Below are 27,967 nucleotides of genomic sequence, written 5' to 3' on the forward strand. Positions count from 1 at the left end.
CAGATTTGGGTTCACTAATGCCTCTCTTATTTACACTATTGTGTAGTACTGAACTTTGAAGGAACGACTGATGTCCTTCTCACTCAAAAATGAAAACCTAGGGACAGTCTTTCACAGCTGACAATGGGAATATGAAATAGGACCAATCCTCTGCCCTCATCTCCCTGTCTTCAAGGTAGGGTGGATGATAATAGCAGTTAACATTCGGTGAACGCTTCAGTGATGTGCCAGGAGATCCTAGATTTCTTCAATGTGAATGAACTGCTAGTTTTCTCATAAGAACCCTATCTTAGGAGATATCCTCTTTTCAAAGGTGAGAAACTGAGGCACGAATGAGCTTTGGTGATTATTGATGATTTTGGTTTGGATGGGCCCCAGATTTTCTGGGCACATGCTGTCAAAGTCCTAGAAACTTCTGAGGCCAAGCAGGGGACTCTGGTATGAGCAGTTTGAATCCCAGGACCTGCCTGTGGTTAAGATTCTGAACTTTTATGCTGTGGTTGGGAGCATCCTTATAGGGATCTTTTTATCCCTGCTGAGCTCTGTGATTTGGGCTGGAAAATTTTCTGTATGTTCTATTTGAGCCTGTCCCACCATTTGAAACTTCCTGTTTTTTTTGTTTTTTTTTTTTGCTCTGGCATCTCTGACTTATCCCTGCCCTCCCATCCTCCCCTGGGGTCTCTGTAGGATATTATTTGATTGTTGGTATGTGAGTATTTCTAGTTCAAGTATTGACTATTTCTTTAAAGCAAAACCTAAGACTCCTTAGAAAATAATTGGGATTTCAGGAAGAGCTTTCTAACTAATTTTTACACTGCATAACAGACTGTGATGTGATGGGTGAGTTGTTGGAAAATGGATTGGAATTGGGCTTTCAGGCTGGGGTTCTTAAGTGCCTCCCACAAAGGTCTTTGTGTGGACATCCTGGGGGCTTGAGGACTTGCTGCCCTTCCACTGGAAACAATTGATGAATAACGCCACAATACACTTTTATTTTTTTCTGCACTTCCCATAGTAGCTTTATTTCTATTAAAATGCTTTAAAAATAGGGAGTTAGGGGCCATAGAATGCCAGAAGAATTAATTTTAGGGGATGAGAAAGTGACAACTCCAGTAAAATGTCCCATTGTCATCTACCAGCCTCCAAGCAGTAGGGAAAGATGGCACCCACGATGGTGGCCATGCATGGTCCGCTCTTTCACAGAGAAGCTGGAGATGGCATAGTGGGTAAGGAAAAGGCTGTGGCTAAAAAGCCAGACTTATAGGAGTTTGATCCCTGTTCCACCAGCTGGTTGACCTTGGGCTTTCTGGGCCTCTGTCTACCCATATACAGATAATCATAGGGCTCATGTGAGGATGAAAATGTAGTAACGATCTGTAAGTGTTAGCTCCTACTAATGGTGTCCATCCAGAATTTCAGCACACAGCTACTTTATACTGTGCACGCCCCTGTTGGCGGGAGCCTGACCTGGAGACTCCTCCTGCAGCCAAATCTGCATCTACCCCCCACCCACGAGATGCCCATGTATCTGTCTTTCTGAAGGCACTGTGGCTTCCAAGTTCCCACTACCCAGGGCCATAAATGAGATGATTGTCAAGGGTAGTCCTAAACCTGAATATGTGCACATCCACAAACATAGCTCCTTTGGGTTCACTTACAGAGCTGGCCCTGCAGGCATGGGCTCCCAGCTTCCCATGCAGAGCTCAAAACCACCATTCTTCCGTGGCGGCCAAACACACGTAAGTGGCTGGGAACCACCCTCAACCCCTGTATAGAACGAGACCGGAAGGCTGAGCGTAACAGATTCTCGGACGACAAGAGTTAAATAAATAAGCTGTATTATCTGTACAAAAAATATAAATACAGTTTTGTGTTTTAGAGGAGGAAAGTGCCTCCTTCCATATTATTCAGCAGCTCTAATCATCTTGTGTTGCTGCTGAGTCACAATTCACAGAACAAACAGTAAATGTACATTCATCTCATGCAAGGAGCACGCTGCTTCCCACCCCAAACCTAGGTCCTCCGAGCTGGCTCTGAGGCCCCCTCCAACGGCTCCAACCTGACACAAGGCGGAGCTGGAGGACACTGGCTATTTAGAAAATGTAAATATTGGCCACTGGTTCTCAACAGCTATTGAACTACAAATAACCAACCACATTAGTAGCAGTATGGAATTTGTATTCTCCATTCCATGCATAACTATTGTGTCACAAACAAGTCCCCTCTTCTTGCCCTGTCATCCCATGTTAGCTTTACAATGTGTTCTGTACACAGTGAATGGATCCAGAGTTAAACATCAGCCTCTATTAAAAATAGGAACAATACAATAGTTACCAGAGTTTACAGGAACACAACTGCAGGAAGTTAATAAAAAAGTCCCCCAAATACTTTGTTTTCTGAATGACAATGTACAATTATTAATATTGCACGTTTTTATACAAGAAATCCTAATAAATATTCACAAAAGATATACAGACATAGAAAACATTCTCTTTTATTTTAAATAAACATTACGCTGATTTTTAGTAACATGACTTCTTAGAGCCCATTGTGGTGAGGAAGAAAGAGACCCACCTTAATTGTCCGTAGCTCACCTGGGGAGGACACAGGTTAATACCGTCTTCCCCCCGTCTTTGACTTCCAGGTGGGCTGGAAAACACAGCCCTGGTATTGGTGGTGGCCCAGGGCTGGGTGGCATTTTGCGAGTCTGTATGTGAGGGGGGAGCAGGCTGTCTGAGGGGTGAGTGAGTGTGGCCACGCTGCCCTGGCTATTGAATGGTCTCCACTCAAGGGGGAGGTGGCCAAAACCACTCACCCAAACCCCTTTGCTGAAAGAACAATTTGCCAAATGGTCCCAGGATTTCAGGTTTGCCCCTAGACTTTGCTGCAGCCATGTTACTCTAGCTGACCCGCATTACTGCAAGTGTGTGTGCTGCCTTGCTGACTGGATTACCAAAACTGGGTGGATATTAATTGCTGTAAGGTTCATAGTACTTCAGTGTGTGTAGGGAACAGGTTGAAAAGCCTTTGAGGACCCTCTTGCGAGCTTTAGTTATCCTATGGCTTTGCCACCGCACCCCATCACCCTGCCCCAAGCTGCTGTATAAATAGGAGCACCGCTTTTACAGTGGGCCCGCACAAGCCCACTGTCCCACCCTGAACGGGCCCCGGCCCGTTCTGGAAGCGGCTACTGTGACCCGATGGATACCATCTGGCAAATTGAACCCCACTCCTGGCCCTTAAGTGGGGAAGCAAAGGCCACACAGGCAGAAACCCCAGCCTATTCTTGCTCAGAATGCCCTTGACCCACATCAGCAGTATTGTTCTGGGCTGGGGTTGGGGAGTGGGGGGACTCTTGATATAGAGAGAGATGAGAGGGGCCGTCCGACTGAACAAGTAGATCTTGATGTCTCACTGGCTTTGCTAGGGGGGTACAGGCAGAAGTCCGAGACAGTGTGGGGAGTGGGGACTCCCCTGCACCTCAGGGAGGGCAGGTCTCCTAGCAGGCAGTGTGCCCTCTGCGAGGGCAGCAGAATCCAGAGGGCCCCTTCCCCGAGCCTCCTCACTCCTCCCCATCTATCTGCACTTCCCCACCGAGGACCATGCACAGGTTTCTTTTTGCTTCTGTCTCCTCCCCGCCCCAGCCCCCACGTGGTTTTCTGCATCAAGTGTGCTTCAGGCCTACTTGGATGGTCTCCGCCTTACTGCTCTGTATCTGTGCTTGGAGTTCTCGATGCTCCCCCGCAGAAGAGCTGAGTTCTGGCCTGGGTTCTGCCTTCCCATGGTGTCCTCCCCTCCCTGCCTGCTCTTCCCAAGGCTGAGGCAGAGGAGGACACAAAGCAGAAGCACACTCCCGTGTGGACGGTGTGCTGCCAGGAAAGACACGGCTGGTTGTCTGGAGTCTGTACCAATGCTTTGCAAACGCTCTGTGGCCTACCCTCCCATCTCTCGTCTGCTACTGGCTCTGCCTCCCTGCTGTCCCCAGGAGCCACGCCTGCCTCTTCCTCCGCCTTTTTGGGACCTGGGTTTGGGAAGGCGAGGCGTCTGCTCTGCAACCTCCTGTAGACCCCTTTCCTTGTCTTTCCCCCACATTCTGTTCTCCAGTGAACTGAGAGAGAGGACATGCCGAGGTCCTCATGTCTGGGGTGGGGGAGGAGGTTGGACGAGGGTGTGTGGGGCGGGGGTGGGGAGAGGAAAATAAATAAATAAACGAAGAGAGCTTAAGTTCTGTCCAAGGTGGTGGCGGGAGTCCTCTGTGTGGCCAGGGTAGAGTTCTTCCCTGGGCCCTGTCTTCACGCTTTGCCGCAAGTCCCACAGCAGCGAGATTTGAACTGGCTGAGTTGGCAGAGTTTTAGCTGTTTGACCTTCTCGCAGTACCTGGTAGTATCTCTGCACTCCACTGGGAAAGGGGACAAAAGAAAGATGTGAAATGGAGCTAAAGGCTGTGGCCACTGGGTGCTTCCTGGGGTCTGCCTTGGGCACTGGACTCCCATGCTGGAGGGGCCCCTGCTGTCCAGCATCTCTGGGCTGGCCTTGCTCTGGTGGCACTCAGCCACCTGCCTCCCAGCCTGCCAACAGGCTGCCGTTGTTGGCCGGCTGACACGGCCCAACCCTCGGCCTGTTCTACTGCCTTTCTGATGGCACGCTTCCTTCCGGAGGGCGTTGTTCATCTCCCTCTCCTCGGGACCGCCTGACCTTCTAAGGCAAGCTGGCCTTTCCCCGTGGTATTTAAGTGGCTCTCCTCGAGCTGGTTCCCAGAAGGACTCAATGCTGCACCACTCTGACGGGGTGTGCAAGTGAGGCCCTGGTTGATGGCCTCATCCCCTGGAATGTGAGCCTTCTTTCCTCCGTGAAAGTTTCTTAACACTGTCCACCCAAGCCTCTCTACTCCTTCCCCTGACCATGTCTTGCCCGAGCACTGTGGCCTCTAGTTCAGTATTGGCACAAACGAGATGGTCCTTAGCTATTGGTGCTGATTTGGGCTGTGGACTTCTGTGACCAACATAGGAAGTCTGAAATACTTTGAACATTAGTGCTAACTGTGGTGAGCTCTTGACATAAAGATGGGTCAGCACCACACAGAGAACAAAGATCATCCCTCCCCAGTGTATAAGCAGTGGGACAATTTGCCTACAGGACATCTGCCTCAGCATTGGAAATCTCATGCTCAGAGAGGCCCCGTTTAGGGGAAAACTGCATGGCATCATTTAAAAACTTTGTATTCTTTGTCTCATACTTTTGTCTTCTTTCCTGTGGGGAAGGACCTCCAGTTTGTTTTGGGTCCAGAGGAAGAAAAAATATCCAACTGGGATACAAATGCTGGTGTTGGGCAGAGGAGGATCCAGACTTGAGGGAGGAGGGAGTGAAAGAGTAGATCTCAAGGGCATGGGCTCCTGCACAGTTCCGGTGGGTGCCCGTGGGTTGGGAAGGAGGGAGGGCAGCCGGTCCTTGTTCTGTGAGAAGCAGAGCCATGATGGGCGCAAGGCCAGCTGGGCAGGAGGCACTCTGTGTGCTCTTCTAGTGCAAACTGTGCTTTCTGTCTAGCAGCCCGGCCCCCAGGAGGTACTGGTTGTCGTCCCCTGGGTACCAGCCAAACTACTGCAGGTGAGCTGGAGGCTGACTTCGTTTAGCATTTGGCCAATAGTACCTGGCTTTGCCCGGGGCCAAGATCGAGCCCTTGGGGGCACACTCAGCCATCTTTCGTGGCCTGGACATGCATATACACATCTTTGCTCGCTTGCATGCACCCCTGTGAACATACCCAACTCTGGCCCCAGCTCACAATCCTTGGGAAACCTGGTCCAATCCCCTACGCTCAGGTTCAGTCCTGGGGACTGCCCTCTGCCCCCGATGCCCTGTGGGGAATTGGCAGAAGACTCTTTGGGGTTGGAACATACTGTTTTCACATGGGGTGATGTTGCAGCGCTGCCAGTTGGCCGGCCGGGGGCCCCAGGAGCACAGGTGTTCAGGCACTGCCTTGTTGGTGCGGGCGTGCACACACTCCACACGCCGGGATTGGAAGCCATAGTTGCCGCAGGTCGCTGTGCACAGGGTCCACAGGCTGACCCTCCAGTGTACGCTGCAGGCTTCTGACCAGCAATTCTGGGTGCTCACGGGCCTGCAGGATGAGGGTGGCGGGGTTAGGGTCTGCCTCTGTGGGCACGGGAGTGGGGAACAGATGTGAAGACATTGTCGCAAACCTAAGAATGCTGGGCAACTGCTCAAGCACTTCTATTGCCACCAGACCTGGGTTCTGGTCTCTGCTCCGTCAGTGAGGGGTTGTAAGATCTCGGAAGGACAATTGCTCTGATTGGCCCTCTGCGTCCTCATGGGTACACAGTCTGTATCGCTGTATGACCCAGGAATAAACTCTGTCCAGGATGGGGGCTGGCAGAGGCAGAGCCTGGGGCTGGGGCCTTGGGCGGGGATGGTGAGCCCTCACCCCAAGGGGACAGCCACAGGAACGCATGACAGGGAATGGGGACTGGATGGGAATGATAGGTTGAGACTCAGGGATAAGAGCCCTCATTCGGCATCAGTTTTATAGGAAGGCCAACAAGAGTGAGGGGCTTCTGGAGCCCTTGAGATCTGGAGGTCACTTCGTAGCCCTAACTTCCTGCGCACCCTAGGGCTAGTGCAGATCTCATGTGGTATCAGGCCACCCTCAAAGGAATAGCACCTTCTGCACTCTTTGTCTGCAAAAGAGGAGAGCCCACCCACCCTGGCACATTCAGCACATCTATCTCTAGGGAGAACAATGGCCTGGGGAGAATGGAGGGCGAAAGGGAAAGGGGATGTTAGAGGAGAAACACTCACTTAACGCTGTCTTTCCATGCTGTTGACCCAGGGGCTGGGGAAAGGAAGTCCACGGCTTTCTCTTACCTTGGAAGGGTGCTGCACTGCTCTGATGGTAAGGTGATGCCATCCCGTGTCTGGCAGAACACTTGTCTGTGTTGCACGGCTAGGTGAGGCCCGATGCAAGGCCCATTGCACTGGGAAGCAGATAAAGGAGGCATTATAATGTTAGCCAAGTCAAGGGAGAGGCTGCGATGCTCAGGCTGCATGGAACACAGAACCCTTCTGCAGCATTTTGTTTGGGGCCTTCAGATCATTCATCTTGCTCCTCTTTGTATATCAACTAAAAAACATTGGCATATTTTCTTCTCTTTGTGCCATAGTGGAATAGTTAGCTTTCCTGTGGTCTATGAGCCTTCTGTTAGCAAATGGCTAATGGTAGTGTAGAGCCAGTTGGAGAATGTCAGCTCCCTCCCAGATTAACCATATGAAAAGGTTTCTTGGCATAATATACTAAGAGTGTGGTGTGGTAAGCTTTAGAGCAGAAGACTTTTAAGCACCCCTTCAGTCCAAAGGGTAACTTGGTTTGTTTTCTTGCTAAATTCATCCAAGTTAACTAGTCCATCATTTCTTTCCTTTCTTTGGCTTCATTTTTTCCAGGTCAAACCCAGCGCAGATGAACAGGAGTAGACTTAGGTATGCACACTCTCTGCACATTCTCCTGCTATGTGCTCAGAGAGATTGTTAAACTTTTCCCAGAGTTGATGGAGCCAGACTATCACAGTAAATACCCCATACCAGAGCAGCAGATCCTTAGCCAAAATTTCCTATTTGAGTAAAGTAAGGCGATAGACATCTCGTGGAGGTCACTTTTGAAAGAAATCTCTTGGGGATCTTTAGACTTCAAGTGTCCACCGGGGAGCTGTTAACCTTCAAAATTATAAGTAAAAATCTTTAAAAAAAAATCTTATTTTTTCTCTTTGGACCCCTTCACCCATTTCTCTTACCTTTTATTTTCCTGCCTCTGGCAACTCCTACCAATCTATTCTGTGTGTGTGTGTGTGTGTGTGTGTGTGTGTGTGTGTGCGCGCGCGCATGTGCACATTTGTATTAGATTCCACATACAGGAGAGATCACGGGGTATTTGTTTTCTTTCATTTAGCGTAATGCTCTCAAGGTCCATTCATGTTGTCACAAATAGCAAGATTTCCTTCTAATGGCTGAATAATACTCCATTATACATACATATATAGCACATATATATGTATGTGTATAATATGTATGTATAATGTATATAATATGTATATGTGTATACATGTATATATATGTATAATACTTATATACATTATATTATGTACATATTGTATACATATATTACATATCTATATCTATATCTATATCTATATATATCACAATTTCTTTATCCATTCACCATTGATGGCCCCTTAGATTGCTTGAATATCTTATTTATAAATAATGGAATAAATATGGGGTTACATATGTCTTTTTGAGTATTTTCATTTTCTTTGGATAAATTCTACACAGAAGTGGAATTGCTGGTTCACATGGTGGTTCTGTTTTCAGTTTTTTGAGGAACATCCCTACTGTTTTCCATAGTGGCTGCACCAATTCATATTTCCACCAACAGTGCACAAGGGTTATCTTTTCTCCATATCCTTGCCAACAATTGTTATCTTTTTGATAATAGTCATATTGACAGGTGTGGGGTAATATCTTGTGGTGGTCTGACTGGCATTTTCCTGATAACTGGTGATTATATACTAAGATACCAAGCATGTACCTGCTTGCCACCTATGTCTTCTTGGGGAAAATGTCTATTCAAATCTTCTGCCCATTTTAAAAATTGGATTTTTTTTTGTTTTTTTTTTTTGCTATTGAGTTTCATGAGTTCTTTATATATTTTGGACAGTGGCCCCTTATTAGATGTATGATTAGCAAATGTTTTTTCCCATCCCATAGCTTGCCTTTTCATTCTGTTGATGGTTTCCTTCGTTGTGCAGATCCTTTTTAGTATGATGTAGTTCTAATTATTTTTGCTTTTGTAGCCTTTGCTTTTGGTGTCAGGTATTGCCAGTATTTTTTTTTTGTTTTTTGTTTTTTGTTTTAAATCTATGTCAAAGGACCTTGCTGCCTATGTTTTGTGATGAGAGTTTTATGGTTTCAGGTCTTATGTTCAAGTCTTTAGTCCATTTTTTTTTTTTTTTGAGACAGAGCACATGGGTGAACACAAGTGGGGCAGGGGCAGAGAGAGAGAGAGAAAATCTTTAGCAGGCTTAATGCCCAGCACAGAGATTCTGACACGGGGCTCAATTTCAAGACACTGAGATTGTGACCTGAGCTGAAATCAAGAGTCAGATGCTTAACCCATGGAGCCACCCAGGTGCCCCTAAACCATTTTGAATTAATTTTTGCGTAAGGTGTAAGACAGTGGTTAATTTTCATTCTTTTGTATGTGACTGTCCAGTCCCTCATTTATTAAAGGGACTGTCCTTTCCTCATGGTATATTCTTGGCTCCCTTGTAGTAAATTAGTTGGCCATGCATACATGAGTTTAATTCTGGGTCTCTATTTTGTTCTATTGATCGATGTCTGTTTTTATGCCAATACCGTATGGTTTTGATTACTATAGCTTTTTAATATAGTTTGAAATTAGGGAGCATGAGGTCTCCAGCTTTGTTCTTTCTCAAGATTTCTTGGCTATATATTTTTTGTTTCATACAAATTTTAGGATTGTTCAATTTTTGTGAAAAATGACATTGGAATTTTGATTGGGATTGTATTTAATCTGTATATTGCTTTGGGCAATATGGATGTTTTATCAATATTGATTCTTCCAATCCATGAGCACAGGCTGTATTTCCATTTGTGTCTTCAATTTCCTTCATAAATGTCACCTAGTTTTCAATATATAATTCTTGCATCACCTCCTTGGTTAAATTTAGTCCTAGGTATATTTTTCATTTTGATGCAATTGTATGTGGGATTGTTTTCTTCATTTCTCTTTCTGATAGTTTGGTGCTAGTTTTTGCATATTGATTTTGTATCCTGCAACTTACTGAACTTGTTTATTGTAACAGTTTCTTTTTATAGAGTCTTTAGGGCTTTCTATTCATAATAATAGCATGTCATCTGCAAAACATGAAAGTTTTATTTCCTTTTAATTTGGACACTTTTATTATCTACTTGTTCTAGCTAGGACTTTTGATACTATGTTAAATAAAGATGGGGAGAGTGGGAATCCTTCTCCTGTTTCTGATCTTAGAAGAAAGGCTTTCAGCTTTTTACCATTGAGTATGATGTTAGCTGTGGACTTGTCATCTATGGCCTTTACTATGCTGAGGTACATTCCCTCTATACCCACTTTTAAGAGCTTTTATCATGATTGGATACTGAATTTTGTCAGATGCTTTTTCTACATCTATTGAGGTATGATTTTTATCCTTCATTTTGTTAATGTGGTGTATCACACTGATCATTTTGTGGATGTTGAATCATCTTTGCAGCCCTTGGGTAAATTCCATTGCTCAATAATATATTATTGAATCTGGCTAGTGAAAATCTTGTTGAGAGTTTTTGCATCTATGTGCAGCAGGGATATTGGCCTGTAATTACCGTGTGCTTAGCTTATTTCAGTTAACGTTTTCAAGGTTCATTTATATTGTAGCATGTATAGAATTTCATTCCTTTGGAAGGCTGAATAATATTCCATTGCAAGTACTCACTACATTTTGTTTATCCATCCATCCATCAATGGACATGTCAGTTGTGTGAACCTTTTGACCACTGTGATGCTACTATGAACATTAGTCCACAAGTGGAATTGTTGGATCATATGGTAATTCTATGTCCAATACTTTGAGAAACTGCCATACTGTTTTCCATAGTAGCTGTGCCATTTTACATTCCCATCAACAGTGCATAAGGGTTCCAATTTCTCCACCAACATGTGTTAATTTTATTTAAAAAAAATAATCGCTATCCTAGTGGATGTGACATGGTATCTCATTGTGGTTTTAATTTGCATTTCCCTAATTGTTAGTGATGTCAAACATCTTTTCCTGTGTGTACTGTCCATTTGTTTTTTTTTTTTAATTTTTTTTTAATTTTTTTTTTTCAACGTTTTTTATTTATTTTTGGGACAGAGAGAGACAGAGCATGAACGGGGGAGGGGCAGAGAGAGAGGGAGACACAGAAGCGGAAACAGGCTCCAGGCTCTGAGCCATCAGCCCAGAGCCTGACGCGGGGCTCGAACTCACGGACCGCGAGATCGTGACCTGGCTGAAGTCGGACACTCAACCGACTGCGCCACCCAGGCGCCCCTGTACTGTCCATTTGTATATCTTTGGAGAAATGTCTAGTCTAGGCTTTCTGTTGTGTTGTTGAGTTGTAGTTCTCTATATTTTGGATATTAATTCTTTATCAGATATATGATTTGCAAATAAGTTCTTCCAATCTGGGGGTTGCCTTTTCACTGTTGGTAGTGTCCTTTGATGAAGAAATGCTTTTATGTAATTTTTCATTTAACTGTACTTTTAGTGTCCTAGCGAAAAAATGATTGCCAATCCAATATTATGAAGCTTCTTCCCTATATTTTCTTCTAAGAGCTTATTTCAGTCATTTTCAGTTAATTTTTGTATATGGTTAAAATAAGGATCCAGCTTCATTCTCTGCATATGGTTATCCAGCTACCCAGCACCATTTATTGAAAAGACTGTTCTTTCCTCATTGAATGATCTTGGCACACTTAATCTGATTATATATACAAAAGTTTATTTCTGGGTTCTCTATCCTATTGCATTGGTCTATGTGCGAGAACTACCATTGTTTTGATTACTGTAGCTTTGTAGTAAGTTTTGATACCAGGAAGTGTAAAGTCTCCAACTTTGTTCTTTAAGATTTTTTTTAGCTATTCAAGAGCGTTTGACATTCCATTTGAATTTTAGAATGGATTTTCTTATTTCTGCAAAGAAGCCATCGGGATTTTGAATCTCTAGATCAATTTGAGCAGTACTGACATCTTAAGTTTTCTGTCTTCTTTAATTTCTTTTAGTAATGTTTTGTAGTTTTCAGTGTACATGTTTTTCACCTCCTTGGTTAAATTTGTAAGTGTTTTTGTAAGTGGAATAACTTTCTTAATTTCCTTTTCAGATTGTTCATAATTCATTTATAGATATGAACTGATTTGATTTTATATCTTGCAACATATTCTCTAAGAGACATATTCTGGTGTTATTGGGATTTTTAGGATTTTTACATATGAGATCATGTCATCTATGAGCCAGACGTTATTTGACTTCTTCCTTTCCAACTTGGGTGGCTTTTCTTTCTTTTCCTTGCCTAGTTGCTCTGAACTTCCAATACTATGTTGAATGGGAGTGGTGAGCATTGCATTCTCATCTTGTTCCTCACCTTAGGAGAATAGTTATAACTGTGGTGTGTTTTTTTTTTTAGCTGTGGACTTTTCATATATGGTCTTTTTTTATTTTGAGTTAGTTTCTATTACTAGTTTGTTGAGTTTTTATCACAAAAGGATTTTGAGTTTCTTCAAATGCTTTTTCTTCAACAATTGAGATGTGTTTTTTCCTTTAATTTGGTGAATGTGATACATTATAGTGGTTAATTATCATATGTTGAACATTCCTTACATTACAGGAATAAGTCCTACCTGAAGGCATGTAATTCTTTTAATAGGCTGCTAAATTTCATTTGCTAGTATTTTGTTGAGGATTCTGCAGTAATGGAGGGAATGAGGTGTGGAGGAAGCCAGAAGACATACCAAAAACAGTGGCAAAAGTTAGTCCTTCCTTCTCAGGGATTACCTTATTTTTATTTTTTAAATTTTATTTTAGAGAGTGCAAGCAGGGAAGGGGCAGAGAGAGAAAAATCCCAAGCAGTCTGCGTGCTGTCAGCAAGGAGTCCAATGCAAGGTTTGACCTCACAAACTGAGATCATGATCTGAGCCAAAATCAAGAGTCAGTTGCTCAACTTACTGAGCTACTTGCCCTATCAGAGCTTATTTAAATGGAAAAAAGCTCCCCAGTCAAAAGTCACAGATATTTGCCTGATAGGTTTAAAAAATAATCAAATTCTAAGCTATCTACAAGAGACTTTGAATGTAAAAGATGGATGGAAAAAGATATTTCATGCAAAATGAGTAACCAAAAGAGCACTGTGATGGATATCCTAATATCAGACAAAACACATTTTAGGTCAAAACTGTTGCAAGAGACAAAGAAGGAAATTATATATTGATTAAAGGCCAAGAAGTTCTAACAACAATTAACATATATGCATAACCATCAAACCTCCAAAATGCACGAATCAAACTGAAGGGATAGATAGTTCTACAATAATGATTGGACACTTGAAATACCCCACTTTCAATAATGGATAGGACAAGTAAACAACAGATAAAAAAATTTAACAAGACTGTAGTCCAGTTGTCCTTAAGAGACCTATATGGGACACTCTACCCACCCATAGTCGAATACACATTTTTTTTTTTCCATGTTAGGCCACAAAAGAAGTCTTAATATATTTTTAAAAAAGTATCTTTTCACAGCAGTGAATTTCTGCATTAATAATTAAAAGGGAGGGGTGCCTTGGTGGCTCAGTTGGTTAAGCATCCGACTTTGGCTCAGGTCAGGATCTCACGGGTGGTGGGTTTGAGCTGCATATTGGGCTCTGTGCTGAAAGCTCAGAGCCTGCTTCAAGTTCTCTGTCTTCCTCTCTCTCTCTCTGCCTCTCCCCCACTTTCACTCTGTCTCTCAAAAATAAACGTTAAAAATTAAAAAAAAAAATGGGATATTGGTCTTTAGTTTTCTTGTACTGTCTTCCCCTGGCTTTGGTATCAGGGCAATCCTGGCCTCATATTATGAGTTATGGAGTGTTAGTGTTCCCTCCCTTTCAATTTTTAGGAAGAATAAATGTAGGTAGAATTTACCAGTGAGGGCATCTGGTCCAGGGCTCTTCTTTGGTGTGAGGTTTTTGATTACTGATTGAATCTCTTTATTAGTTATAGGTATATGCAAATTTTTATTTCTTCATGATTTGGTCTTGGTGGGTTGTGTGTTTCTAGGAAATTCTTACATGGAGGTCATCCAATCTGTTGGTGTACAATTGTTCATAGTATTGATATAATCTTTTTTATTTATGTAAAATCAGTGTTCCCACTTTCATTTCAAATTTTAATACTTTTTTTCTTATAAATTTGGAAGAACTGGTGGTTTCATTGATTATTATTTACAAACTATAAATATATTTATCCACTTTTGTCTTTATTATTTCTTCTATTGGCTTTGGGTTTAGTTTGCTCTTTTTCTTTTAGTTCCCTAAGGCCTGAAGTTAGGTTGTTTACTTCAAGTCTTTCTTTAATGCAAGCATTTACAAATATAGATTTTTCTCTTAGCACTGCATTCGCTACATCTTGTATTTTCACTTGTCTCACAGTATTTTCTAATTTCCCAATATTTGTGAATTTTCCTGTTTTCCTTCTTAAGGAACATTTGAAAAAACATCTCTCCAGTCTTTGTATGCTGTCTCTGTGCCTAGGAATCAAGCCTGTGATGAAAACTTAGGATATGCTCAGGTCTTTTTGGAGCATATGTCTTGCCTAGACCTGCATGTAGCTTTCTCAATTCCTTTGTACAACTGGCTCCTTTCTAATGGGGTGAGATGTTCTAGGAAATTAACCCAAGTTCTCAGGGCCCTCGATGCTCTATTTTATGTCTTTATCTGTAATCTCTTGCCCTAGGTGTCTGCAGGTCTGTAGTCCCCCTACAGCTTTCACAACTAGTGGCTGCCTTTTTCTCCTCATTTGATACCTGAGTTAAAGAAGACAGAGACCATTCCTTTAGGTAGTTCCCTGACTGGTTAGAACATTGCAGACAGGATTTTCTATGCTCCCTATGGATTGAAGGAGGGAAATGGACTGCTGATGCCTCTACACCAAGACAGTGCCATACTAGGGAATAGACAGGGAAGGGTGAGTGAAAATGCCACAAAATTTCCTACTTTTCTGAAGGTGATTTTACTTTATTTGGGTGTTTGCTTGGTTGTTGTAGGCTCTTCCTCCTATAGGGTTAGTTCAGCCAATTTCTGATTGTTTTTTGATGTTTCCATGGAAGAATGGCTACCTAGTCTGTCATTTCCTTGATGTCCTTTGGCCACAACTGTAAATTACTCACTGCCTTAAGTGCCCATTGACACCCTGAAACTGCCCTTCACAGACCTGTCAGTCAAGCTCCCATGGGTACTGGCTAATGTTTTTCTTGTTTGTTCTTTCCGATCCATTTTGATACCCCTTATCCTTTCTTCTTTCTGGAAACTTCTTTGTTATGCTCTGTGAATATACTTTCTTCTATTCATTAGGTTATTCCCCCCCCCCCCCCACCTCCTATTTCTGCAGATTAGTGTTCTTGAAAGTTCTATCCTGTGCCTTTCTTCATCTATACTACCTTTTAAGTCCCAGATCTACATTCAACTGCTTAATAAAATATCTAATTGGATATTTCACAAACATATCACCATGTTCGAAATAGTTTCTTACCTAATTCACTCTCTCTTTTCTGTATTCCTACCTAGTTGTTCAGTCCTTTTATAAACTTGAGTGTCAGCTTCCTCTCTCATCTATGAATATTCAAGCACCACTGAAGCCACACTTTCACAGACTCTCTTCTCCATTTACATTGCCTTCATTTCTATCAGCACAACTAGGTTTCTCTTTCTCCAGTCTTATCACTTCCCAATTAAATACTATACTGCTGAATGTATGATCTTTTAAAAATATAACTCTGACTGTGATACTCCTAAGAAAGTTGCCTCCAAACAAGGTGGAATTTATAATAAAATCCAAACTCCTCATACAGCATACAAGACTTCTCATGATCTTGCACCTGTTTTCCAGTGACATTTATATATTTCTAACTCTCACCTAATTTTCATGCAAACATTCTGGGGATGCTTTCAGTTTCATTCCTTCACATGTGCTTTTATGGAACACATTCCCCACACAAGACAGGTGCCTCATAAATGTATGTTGTATTAAAAGAAGTTGAATTATGAACATGAAGCCATATTGTTAGAGCTGAGAAAGTGGTCTTAGTACTACTTAGACTAAAATCAGCATGGTTTCCATAGACTCAAAGTAGTAGGCACATGAAGGAACAGGTATTTGCATGAAACTATTCCAAAAGGATTTCGTTCTCAGAAACAATTGCCATTTTCATTCAGAGTGGAATGTGGAATCTTGGAGGACATCCATGGTTTGAAGCACATCCCAACAATATCACCAATAGGCAAATATCAACAGGATTGTGAGATCAAACAGTACACTATAATTTGTAATGCCTCAAGGCTTGCTACTCTTTAAAGGGTAGTCCTTGGACCAATAACATTGGCATCACCTGAAAGCTTTGAGAAATTCAGCATGGATGAATAAGGATGAGTCAACATTGTGAGAAGATAGAAAATATAAGAAAGTACCAAATAGAAGTCACGCACTATTCTTAACTGTGTAAAGAACACAGTAACTGCACTGACAAATATACAGGAAGGGTTCAATAACAGATGAAGCAGAAGGACTAGTCACCTCAAAAATAAGGCAGTAAACCTCATCCAGTGACAGAAGCAAAAAAAAAGAAATTACTACGAAGATAGTTTAAAGAACTTACAGGACAACAGCAAATATACCAACATTTGCATTATAGGGGACCTAGAAGGGTCAGAGAGAAAAAGGAACAAAAAACTTCTTTTAAGAAATAATGGCTGAAAACCTCCCTAACCTGGGGAAGGACCTGGGGAAGGAAACAGATCCAGGAAACCCAGAGAACTCCAAAGAAGATGAATCCAAAGAGACCTGCAATATGTCAAAGGTTAAAGATAAGGAGGGTATATTAAAATCAGTGAAAAAACAAACCCCAACAATCTGTTACATACAAGGGAACCCTGTTAAGACTATCAGATTTTTTTTAGCAAAAATGTTGAATATACTGTATCATTGTCTTCTTACCTGCAGCCTGCTGAAAGAAAAAAACTTCCAATTAAGAATACTTTACCTTGCAAAATTACTATTCAGAATCAGAGACAGTTTTTCAGAGAGGCAAAGAAGTTCACAATCACTTAACCAGCCTTAGAAGAAATGTTAAAAGAGGATATCCTATGTCTATTATATTTCAGCTAAAAAAACTCAACATCTTCAGTAGCAAAAGAAATATCACAAGACTTTGTCACATAAAAAAGTGAATATAAACAAAAATTGCTAAAGGGCCAGCTTTAAGCTAAATACAAAGGTTACTAATGAGTAAGTAGAAAACATATGAAAGTATAAACTCACTTTTCTGTTTTAAGAGTGTGTGTGAGCAGGGGGAGGGGCAGAGAGAAAGGAGAGAATCCCATGCAGGCTCCATGCTGATAGCAGGGCTCGATCCCACAAACCAAGAGATCATAACCTGAGCCCAAACCAAGTGTTGGACTCTTAACTGACTTAGCCACCCAGGTGCCCCTAAAGTATAAACTCACTGGTAAAGGTAAATATATAGAAAAGGTAATGATTAATACTTATAAACCTAGAATGAAGGGTAAAAGACAAAAGTAGTAAAAACAACTCTAAATGCAATAGTTAAGGGATCACAAGATAAAAAGATGTAAAATGTCACATCAAAAACAAAATGGGGACAGAGTAAAAATGGAGAGCTTTAGAATGGAATCAAATTTGTTGATGTCAATTAAAATAGATTGTTATAGATATAAGTTATTGTAGGTACACCTCACGGTAACTACAAAGCAAAAGCCTACAGTGAATACACAAAAGATAAGGATAAAGGAATCTAAGCTTATCACTAAAGAAAGTCATCAAACCACAAAGGAAGAGAGTAAGAGAAGAAGAAAGGAACAGGAACTACAAAAAAGCAGTAAGTACATAGCTATCAATAATTATATTAAGTGTAAATTAATTATAAATGCTCTAATCAAAAGACTTAGGGTGACTGGATGAAAAAATGAGGCCCATTTCTTCAGATGTAAAGACACACACTTAAATTGAAGGGATGGAAAAGGTAATCCATATTACTGGATATCAAAATAAGGCATGGGTAGCTATACTTATTTCAGACAAAATAGACCTAAAAAAAGACTATGTAATGGCAATCTTTGTCTCTTACTAATGAAGAGGTCAATCCAACAAGAGGATAGACCATTTGTAAATACTTATGCATCCAACATAGGAGTACCTAAATATATAAAGCAAATATTGACAGATGTACAGGAAGAAATAGACACCAATGATAGTAGGGGACTTTAATACTCACACTCATGGATAGATCATCCAGACAGAAAATCAATAATGAAACATTGACCTTAAACAACATGTTATACCAAATGGACTTAGCAGATATAAATATAGAACATTCCATTCAAAAGCAACTGTATATACATTATTCTGAAGTACACTGAAACATTCTCCACCATAGATCATATATTAGGCCAAAATAAGTTTTAATAAGGCTACAATCATATAAAGCACCTTTTCTGACCACAATGGTATGAAACTAGAAAATAGTAATAAGAAAATTCACAGATATGTGAAGATTAAACAACATGCTACTGAACAACCAATGCATCAAAGAAGAAATTAAAAGAGAATAAATATTTTGAGACAAATGGAAATACAACATACCAAAACTTAAAGGATGCAGCAAAATCAGTTCTAAGAGGAAATTTCATAGCAATGCATGCCAACCTCAAGAAACAAAAATCTCAACCTAACTTACACCTCAAAGAACAAAGAAAGCTCAAAGTTAGTAGGCAGAAGGAAATAACAATGATCAGAACAGAAATAATAGAAAAAGTTAGTGAAACTAAAAGCTAGTTCTTTGAAAAAATAAAACCGAGTCCTCTGTTTTTTGGTGACTCTAGCTAGAGGTTTGTCAAAGTCAGAAATGAAATAGGAGATTTTCCAATTGATAACACAAAAATATAAAGGATAATAGACTACTTTTATTATTTTTAAAATTTTGTTTTAGAGATAAAGAGCATGAGCAGGGGAGAAGGGTAGAAAGAGAGAGAATCCCAAGCAGGCTCCACTAGATCCGATGACCCTGGGATCATGACCTGAGGTGCCCCTGCCCCATAAGACTATTATTATAGTACTCCAACAAATTGGACAACCTAGAAGAAAGAAATTTCTAAAAACCAGACTGATTATTGATAAAAGGGAAAACTGGAACAGACTGATTACTACTAGGGACATTGAGTAATCAAAACCTCCCAACAAACAAAAGTCCAGGACCAAAAAGCTTCACTGGTGAATTCTACCAGACATTCAAAGAAGAATTAATAACAATGCTTTTGAAACTCTTCCTAAGAGTAGAAGAGAAGGGAATACTTTCAAACTCATTTTATGAGATTAGCATTACCAACACCAGAAAAGGACACAAGAAAAGAAAATTGTAGGCCAACATCTCTGATGAACATAGATGCCAAAATCCTCAGCAATATATTAGCAAACCAAATTCAAGAATACATTGAAAAGACCATGTACCGCCAGCAACTGGGATTTACTCCAAGGGCATAAGTGTGGTTCAACATCTAAAAATCAAAGTGATACAACACATTAACAAAGGGAAGGTTAAAATAATAGGATCATCTCAATAGATGCAATGTATCTGAGAAAATTCAACATTCCATTATGATAAAAACTCTGAACAAAGTGGGCAACGGGGAGAAACACCTGGGTGACAGAGGCTCTTTGTCCTAGGCTTATCCATAAGGAGTCTGGCTTATGTCATCAATTCTTGTGAGGCTACTCTTCTTGCTTACTCAGAGTCACAATGTAGCAGTGCCTCTTCCCAGGGGGCTGGCCAGATTTGCAACATGGTGAGGACCTGATATGTATCTTGTTGACAAGGTACTTAGGAGGGACATCTACTCTTGATTTGGAAGATGGTGGAGTAGGAGGATCCTGAGCTCACCTCCTCCCACAGACACATTGAGATAACAACTACACTTAGGCAGATAACTCTGAAAACAACCTGACGACTGCTTCCACAGCTAATCATAGAAGGGCACATCAAAAAGGGTAGGAGAGGTGGTCATCAGGAACCAAACCCCCAATGTGACTAACCACAAATGGGAGGGACATCACAGGCATGGAGAAGTGAGGGGGAGCAAACCCCACACTGGACAATCCTGGCCCTGGGGAACAGCACTAGGAAGATGAGTCCTCATAAAGTCTGCCTTTGAAAATCAGCAGGGATTAGCTCCAGGAGGGCAGGAGGGTGATAGGAAACTGAGTCCCCACCTTTAAAGAGCCAGCATGCTAAATAACGGCCTGACACACAGCACAGAAGCAGCAGTTTGAAAAGCACCTGAAGTATATGTGAAGGAGATTAATTGACTAAACTTAGAATGTATGCTGGAGGGCAGAGATTTGCAGATTTCTCTGGGAACAAAAGTGCTTGTGGGCATTTTTATTGCTATCTTCTAAAAGGATGTTTGGGGATCCAGCTAACACTCTGTTTACCTTGCTGGTACTGCATGCCACACCCTAGCATTCTTCTGTACAACCAACCCACCTGCCAAGACAGGCATCTCTCCAAAGTAGCTCCTGCCCCATTGCACCTGGCAGGCAGCCCTGGCAGGGACTGGTGCAACTCAAAAGTGACCTGGGAAGGGGGTGAATAATCCCTTTACACTGGTGTACCATAGTTTATACACAGAGAGAAAGCCCTGTCCTTTGGTGTGCCTGCAGCTGTAGTAGAGGTTAATTTCAGACAGCTAGGCTAAGTGCCAGCCCCACCCATCAGCATGGCTACAGTGCCTGTAGCTGGGCCTCTGAACAGCCTTAACCCTGCACAGTATACACACATTACGCAAAGCAGGTCATTGCAGCTGGCTGGCCTGCAGGCCAGTGTCACCCAGTAGTGTGTCCAGAGTAATCACAGCTCAGCCACAACCAGAGGATGCACGCAGCTCCCACAAAGGGAATCCTTGGAGTAACTGGTTCTGATTACATTGGGGAATAGTGCTATAGGGAAGCACAGTACCTCTTTTATAGAAAAACCACTACTCTCAAGACCAGGAGACCTACCTAATACACAGAAATAAACAGAGTTAGGCAAAATGAGACAGAGGAACAGTTCCTAAATGAAAGAACAAGACAAAACCACAGACAAAAAGCTAAATGAAACATCATAAGCAATATGTCTGATAAGGAGTTCAAAGTAATGGTGGTATGGGAGCCTAGGTGGCTCAGCTGAGCATCTGACTCGACTTCAGTTCAGGTCATGATCTCACTCACAGTCATGGGATTGAGCCCTGCATCAGGCTGTGCTGAGCATGGAGCTTGCTTGGGATACTCTCTCTCCTTCTGCCCTTGCCCCTCCCCTGCTCATGTTCTCTCTCTCTCAAAAACAAAAAAACACCCCCCCCAAAAAAAAAACCCAAACAACACAAAAGTACTGGTGGTAAAGATACTCACTAGACTTGAGAAAAGAGATTAATTCAGCAAGAATTTCAACAAAGAGACAGAAAATATAATAAAGCCCCACTCACTGAAATGAAGAATACACTAAAGTGAATCATCAGATTAGAAGATGCAGAAGAACTGTATAGAGATCTGGAAGACAGGGTAATGGAAACAACCAAGCTGAATAGCAAAAATTAAAAAAAAATTATAATAGGTTACAGATCCCAGGAGGGGATAGACATAAAACTTCCTAGACATCCAGATCTAGGAAGCAGAGAGATCCCTAAACAAGATGAACCTAAGGAGGTTCACACCAAGACATGCAATAATTAAAATGGCAAAGATTAAAGATAGAGAATCTTATAAGCACCAAGAAAAAAGCAAACTGTTACATACAAGGGAAATCTCATGAGGCTATCAGCTGATTTTTTAGCAGAAATTTTGCAGGCCTAAAGAAAGTGGCATGATATATTCAAAGTGCTGAAAGGAAAAAGAATACTTTTTCCACCACAAAGAATACTTGGCAAGGTTATTATTCAGAATTGAATGAGAGAGAGTTTTTCCAGACAAATTTTAAGAGTTCATCACCACTAAACCAGCCTTAGAAGAAATATTAAAGGGAATTTTTTAAGTGGGAAGAAGAGGCCATGCTAGGAAAAAACTTCACTGGTGAAAGTGACCATATAGTGAAGGTAGTAGATTAATTACTTACAAAGCCAGTGAAGGGTTAAAACACAAAAGTAGTAAAAATCAGTTATATCTACTAAAGTTAGTTAAGAGATGCACAAAATAAAAAGATGTAAAATATGACATCATATACATAAAACAGGAAGGGGGAGAAAAAATTTAGTGGTTTTAGGATGTGTTTGAACATAAGTGTCCGTCAAATTAGTCTAGACTGCTATACACCTAGGATGTTATATATGTATTCAATAATAACTACAAAATAAAAACCTCTAATGTATACACAAAAAATAAGGAGAAAGGAATCCAAGCATAATACTGAAGAAAGCCATCAAACTATAGGGAAAGAGAGCAGCAGAAGATGAAAGGAACAAAAAGAATAAAACAAAACAGCAATAAGTATATACCTATCAGTAACTAAATATAAAGGGACTAAATGCTCCAATCAAAAGACATAATGCAATTGAATGGATTTTAAAAAAGGAACAATCTATATGCTGCTTACAAGAAACTCACTTCAGACCAAAAAATATATGGACTGAATGTGAAGGAATGGAAAAAGATCATCCATGCAAATGGAAACAAAACAAAACCAAACCACAAAAACCTAGGGTAACAGTACTTATATCAGACAAGATAGACTTTAAAACAGAGTGTAGCAAGAGACAAAGAAGGGTATAACATAATGATAAAGGGATCAGTTTGAGAAGAGGATATGACCATGGTAAATATCTACGCACCCAACATAGGAGCACCTCAATGTATAAAGAAAATATTAACAGACATTAAGGGAGAAATGGACAGTAATACAATGACATTAGGGGACTTTAACACCCCACTTACATCAATGGATAGATCATCCAGACTGAAAATCAACAAGGAAACAATGGCTTTGAATTACATTAGACCAGATGGATCTAACAGACATACAGAACATTCCATTCAAAAACAGAATAACATATACTTTTTAAGTGCACATGGAACATTATCTAGGATAGATCATGCTAAGCCACAAAACAAGTCCCAATAAATTTTATAAGACTGAAATCAAATCATGCATCTTTTCCAGCCACAATGGTATGAAACTAGAAACCAATTACAATAAAAAAATGGAAAAAACACAAATACAAGAAGGCTAACCAATATGTTACTAAACACTAAATAGGTCAATGAATATAAAGAGGAAAATCAAACAATACACAAAGGTGAATGGAAATGGAAGCTGTCCAAAATCTTTAAAACACAGTAAATGCAGTTCTAAGAGGGAAGTTGATAGCAATGTAGGCCTGTTATAAGATATAAGAAAAGTCTTAATCTAACCTTATACCTAAAGAAACAGGGCTTTGTTATTTTTCTAAAGCTAGTACAAGTATAGCTATAATAAAGATTAAAATAGAAATAAGTGGAGACTAAAAAAAAAAATAGAAAAGATCAAGAAAACCAAGAGCTGGTTTTTTTGAAAAGATAAAATTGATAAATCTCTACTTACTCATCAATAAAAGGATTCAAAATTAGAAACAAAAAAGAAATAACAACCAACATCACAGAAATATAAAGAATTATAAAGAGAATAATATGCAAAATTAGATGCCAACAAATTGGATAACTAGAAGAAATGGGTAAATTCCCCAAAACATAGTTTTCCAAAACTTAATCAGGAAGAAATAGAAAATTTGAACAGACCAATTACTAGTAATGAAATTGAATTTGGTAATCAGAAACTCCCAACAGAAAAAAGTCCAGGACCAGAGGTCTTCACAGGCAAATTCTACCAAACTTTTTAAGAAGAGTTAATACCTGGTCTTCTCAAACTACTCCAAAAAATAGAAGAGGAAGGAAAGTTTTCATATTCCATTAGGCCAGCATTACTCTGATACTGAAACCAGACAAAAGACATTACAAAAAAAGACAACTATAGGCCAACATTCCTGGGGATCATAGATGCAAAAATCCTCAAAAATATTAGCAAACCAAATTTAAAACTATATTAAAAAGGATCACTCACTACAATCAAGTGGGATTCATTCCAGAGATGCAAAGGGAGTTCAGTATTTCCAAGCACCGATATATCACATTAAAAAGAGGAAGAATACAAACCATACAATAATCTCAATAGATGCGGGAAAAACATTTTGCAAAATACAACATCCATTCATGATAAAAATGCTGAACAAAGTGGGTTTACAGGGAATACTTTAACATAATAAAGACAATATAAGAAAAACCCATGCTTAATATCATACTCCATGGTAAAAAACTGAAAGGTTTCCCTCTAAGATCAAAAACAAGTCAGAGATGTCCAATCCTACCACTTTTATTCAACCTAGTACTGGAAATCCTAGCTGCGGCAGAAAATAAAAAGAAATAATAGGAATAAAAATTGGTGAAGAAATACAACTGTCACTATTCACAGATGACATACAGTACTATACATAGAAAACCCTAAAGACTCCACCAAAAAACTCTTAGAATAAATAAATTCATTAAAGTTGCAAGATACAAAATTAATACACAGAAATTGGTTGCTTTTCTATACACTGATAACAAAGTAGCAGAAAGAAATATTAAGAAAACAATTTCATCAAAAAATACGTAAGAATAAATTTAACCAAGGAAGTTGGTTACTCTGAAACTGACATTGAAGAAAGAAATTGAAGAGGACATGAACGAATGGAAAGGTATACCATGCTCATAGATTTAAAGAATATTGTTAAAATATTCATACCACCCAAAGCAATCTACAGATTAAATATAATCCCTACCCAAATATCAATAGTATTTTTCACAGAACTAGAATATTCCTAAAATTTGTATGGAACCACAAAAGACCTTGAATATACAAAGCAATCTTGAGAGATAAGAGCAAAGCTGGAGGTATCACAATCCCTGATTTCAAGATATGCTACAGAGCCGTAACAATAAAAAACCAGTATAGTACTGGCACAAAAATAGACATGAGGTTAATGGAACAGGATAGAGAGGATAGGAATAAACCCACACTTACACGGTCAATTTACGACAAAGAATGCAAGCATGTACGATGGGGGAAAATATGGTCTTTTCATTAAATGGTGCTGGAAAAACTGGACTGCTACTTGCAAAAGCGTGAAACTGGGCCACTTTTTATACCATACACAAAAATAACCTCAAAATGGCTTAAAGACATAAATTTGAGACCTGAAACTGTAAAGCTCCTTAAAGAAAATGTAGGCAGTAATCTCTTGGGCATCAGCCTTAGGAATATATTTATGAATACGTATCCTTAGTCAAGGGAAAGGAAAGCAAAAATAAACTATTGAGATTATACCAAACTAAAAAGCTTTTGCACAGCTAAGAAAGCCATCAACAAAACAAAAAGGCAACCTAGTGAATGGGAGAAGTTGTTTGTAAATAACATATCCAATAAGGGTTTAATATCCAACATATATAAAGAACTTACGCAATTCAACACATACACACAAAATCCAATGAAAAAATGGGCAGAGAACCTGAATAGACATTTTGCCAAAGAATAAATACAGATGCCCCAAAGACACACAAAAAGATGTTCAACATCATTAATCAGGTAAATGCAAATCAAATCAAAACAATGAGATATCACCTCACACCTGTCAGAATAGCTAGTATGAAAAAGACAAGAAATAACAAGTTTTGGCAAAGAAGTGGAGAAAGGGAGCCCTTGTGCACTGCTGCTGAGAATGTAAACTGGTGTAACTATTGCAGAAAACAGTATAGGAGAACATCAAAAAATTAAAAACAAATGCCACGTAATCCAGTAATTCCACTCTTGGGTATTACCCGAAGAACATGAAAACTCTAATTCAAAAAGAAGTATGCGCCTCTATATTTGTTGTAGAATTATTTACAGTAGCTAAGATATGGAATCAACCCAAGTGTCCACTGATAGATGAATGACAGATAGATAGATAGACAGACAGACAGACAGATAATGGGTTATTACTCAGCCATAAAAAAACAGTGAAATCTTGCCATTTGCAACAACATGGACAGACATAGAAGATATTATGCTAGGTGAAATAAGTGAGGTAGAGAAAGATAGATGCTATTTGATTCCACTTACATGTGGAATCTAGAAAACAAATACAGAGACACTTAAATACAAACTGTTGGTTGCCAGAGGGGAGGTGAGTGAGGTGATGGGTGACATAGGTGAAGGGCATTAAGAAGTACAAACTTTCGATTATAAAACACATAAATCATAGAGATGAAAAGTACATCACAAAGGAATATAGTCAGCAATATTGTAATAATGTATGGCGACAGCTGGTGACTGCATTTATTGTGCTGAGCACTGAGTAATGTATAGAATTGTGGGATCACTATGTTCTACACCTGAAACTAAATGACATTGCATGTCATCTATACTTCAGTAATAAAAAATAAAATAGAAAAAAAGTGGGTACAGAGGTAATGTATCTCAGCATAATAAAGGCCCTATATGACAAGCCCATAGGAAACAACATTCTCAATGGTGAAAAGCTGAAAGCCTTTCCTCCAAGATCAGAAACAAGACAAAAATGCCCACTTTTGCCACTTTTATTCAATGTAGTATAGGAATTCCTAGTCACAGCAATTAGCCAAGAGAAAGAAATAAAAGGCATCCAAGTTGGAAAGAAGTAAAACTGTTAATATTTGAAGATGAAATTTTATATAGAAAATCCTAAAGAGCATCAAAAACCTGTTAGAATAATAAACCAATTCAGTAAAGTTGTAGGATATAAAATCAGTACAAAAGGTCTGTTGTATTTCTAGACTAATAATAAACTGAGAAATTAAAATCATCCCATTTACAATTGCATCAAAAAGAAAATATCTAGGAATAAGTTTACCCAAGGTGTTAAAGACCTGTAAACTGAAAACTGTAAGACATTAATGAAAGAAATTGAAAAAGACAGAAGTAGAAAGATATTCTGTGTTTGTGGATTGGATGAATCAATATGGTTAAAATGTTCATACTACTCAAAGCCATCTACAGATTAAATGCAATCCTTGTCAAAATTCCAATGGCATTTTTCACAGAAATTAAAAAAAAAAAACTGGCCTTAAAATTTGTATGTAACCACAAAAGACCCCAAATAGCCAAAGCAATCTTGAGAGAGAACACAAGCTGGAGGCATCATGCTCCCTATTTTCAAACTACTATAAAGCTATAGTAATCAAAACAATATAGTTTGGCATAAAACCAGACACATGGGTCAGTGGAACAGAACAGAGAGCTCAGAATTAGATCCATGCTTATATGCCCAATTAATTTATGTCAAAGGAACCAAGAATATACAATGGAGAAAGGACAGTCTCTTCAATAAATGGTGCTGAGAAAACTGGATATCCAAGTGGAAAACAGTGAAATTGGACTACTCTTGCACCATACACAGAATTTCACTACAAGTGGATTAAAGACTTGTACCTAAGTCCTGAAATTATAAAACTCCTAGGAGAAAACATAGGCAATAAGCTCTTTGACATCATTCTTGGGGAAAATAAATAAATAAAAAATAAATGTTTTAAAAGTTTATTTTGGGAAAGAGCCAGCAAGCAAGTGGGTAGGGGCAGAGAGAGGGAGAGACAGAGACTCCCAGGCAGGCTGTGTACTGTCAGTGCAGAGCCTGATGCGGGGCTCAAACTCCCGAACCATGAGATCATGACCTGAGCTGAAGTCAGAGGCTTAACTGACTAAGCCTCCCAGGAGCCCCAGCAATTATATTTTGAATCTGACATGAAAAGCAAAGGCAACATAAGCAGAAGTAAATAAGTGGGACTACATTAGCAAAGAAAACCATTAAGAAAATGAAAAGGCAACCTACTGAGTGGGAGAAGATATCACTTATCTGATAAGGGGTTAGTATCCAAAATACATAAAGCACTTTTACAACTCAATAGCAGAAAATCAAACAATCCAATTTAAAAAAGGCAGAGGATCTGAATAGACAGTTTCCACAAGAAGACATACAGATGGCCAACAGGAACATGAAAATGTGCTCA

At 39.9% G+C, this 27,967-nt stretch overlaps 1 protein-coding gene across 3 annotated transcripts in view; it reads right to left on the reverse strand.

The window, feature by feature from the left end:
* Positions 1–1,821: 1,821 nt before the first annotated feature.
* Positions 1,822–27,967, reverse strand: part of ADAMTSL1 (ADAMTS like 1) — an 877,457-nt gene continuing 851,311 nt past the window's right edge. For all 3 annotated transcript variants that reach the window (XM_058695258.1, XM_058695257.1, XM_058695259.1), the window contains 3 exons: positions 6,883–6,992; positions 5,898–6,118; positions 1,822–4,399 (listed from right to left, as the gene is read on the reverse strand). In XM_058695258.1, the coding sequence (XP_058551241.1) occupies positions 4,293–4,399; positions 5,898–6,118; positions 6,883–6,992 (438 nt within the window). In that variant the 3' untranslated portion in view covers positions 1,822–4,292. The remainder of the gene's footprint in view (positions 4,400–5,897; positions 6,119–6,882; positions 6,993–27,967) is intronic.

The sequence above is a fragment of the Neofelis nebulosa genome, chromosome 12 (assembly GCF_028018385.1).
Source record: "Neofelis nebulosa isolate mNeoNeb1 chromosome 12, mNeoNeb1.pri, whole genome shotgun sequence".
Classification (NCBI taxonomy): domain Eukaryota; kingdom Metazoa; phylum Chordata; class Mammalia; order Carnivora; family Felidae; genus Neofelis; species Neofelis nebulosa.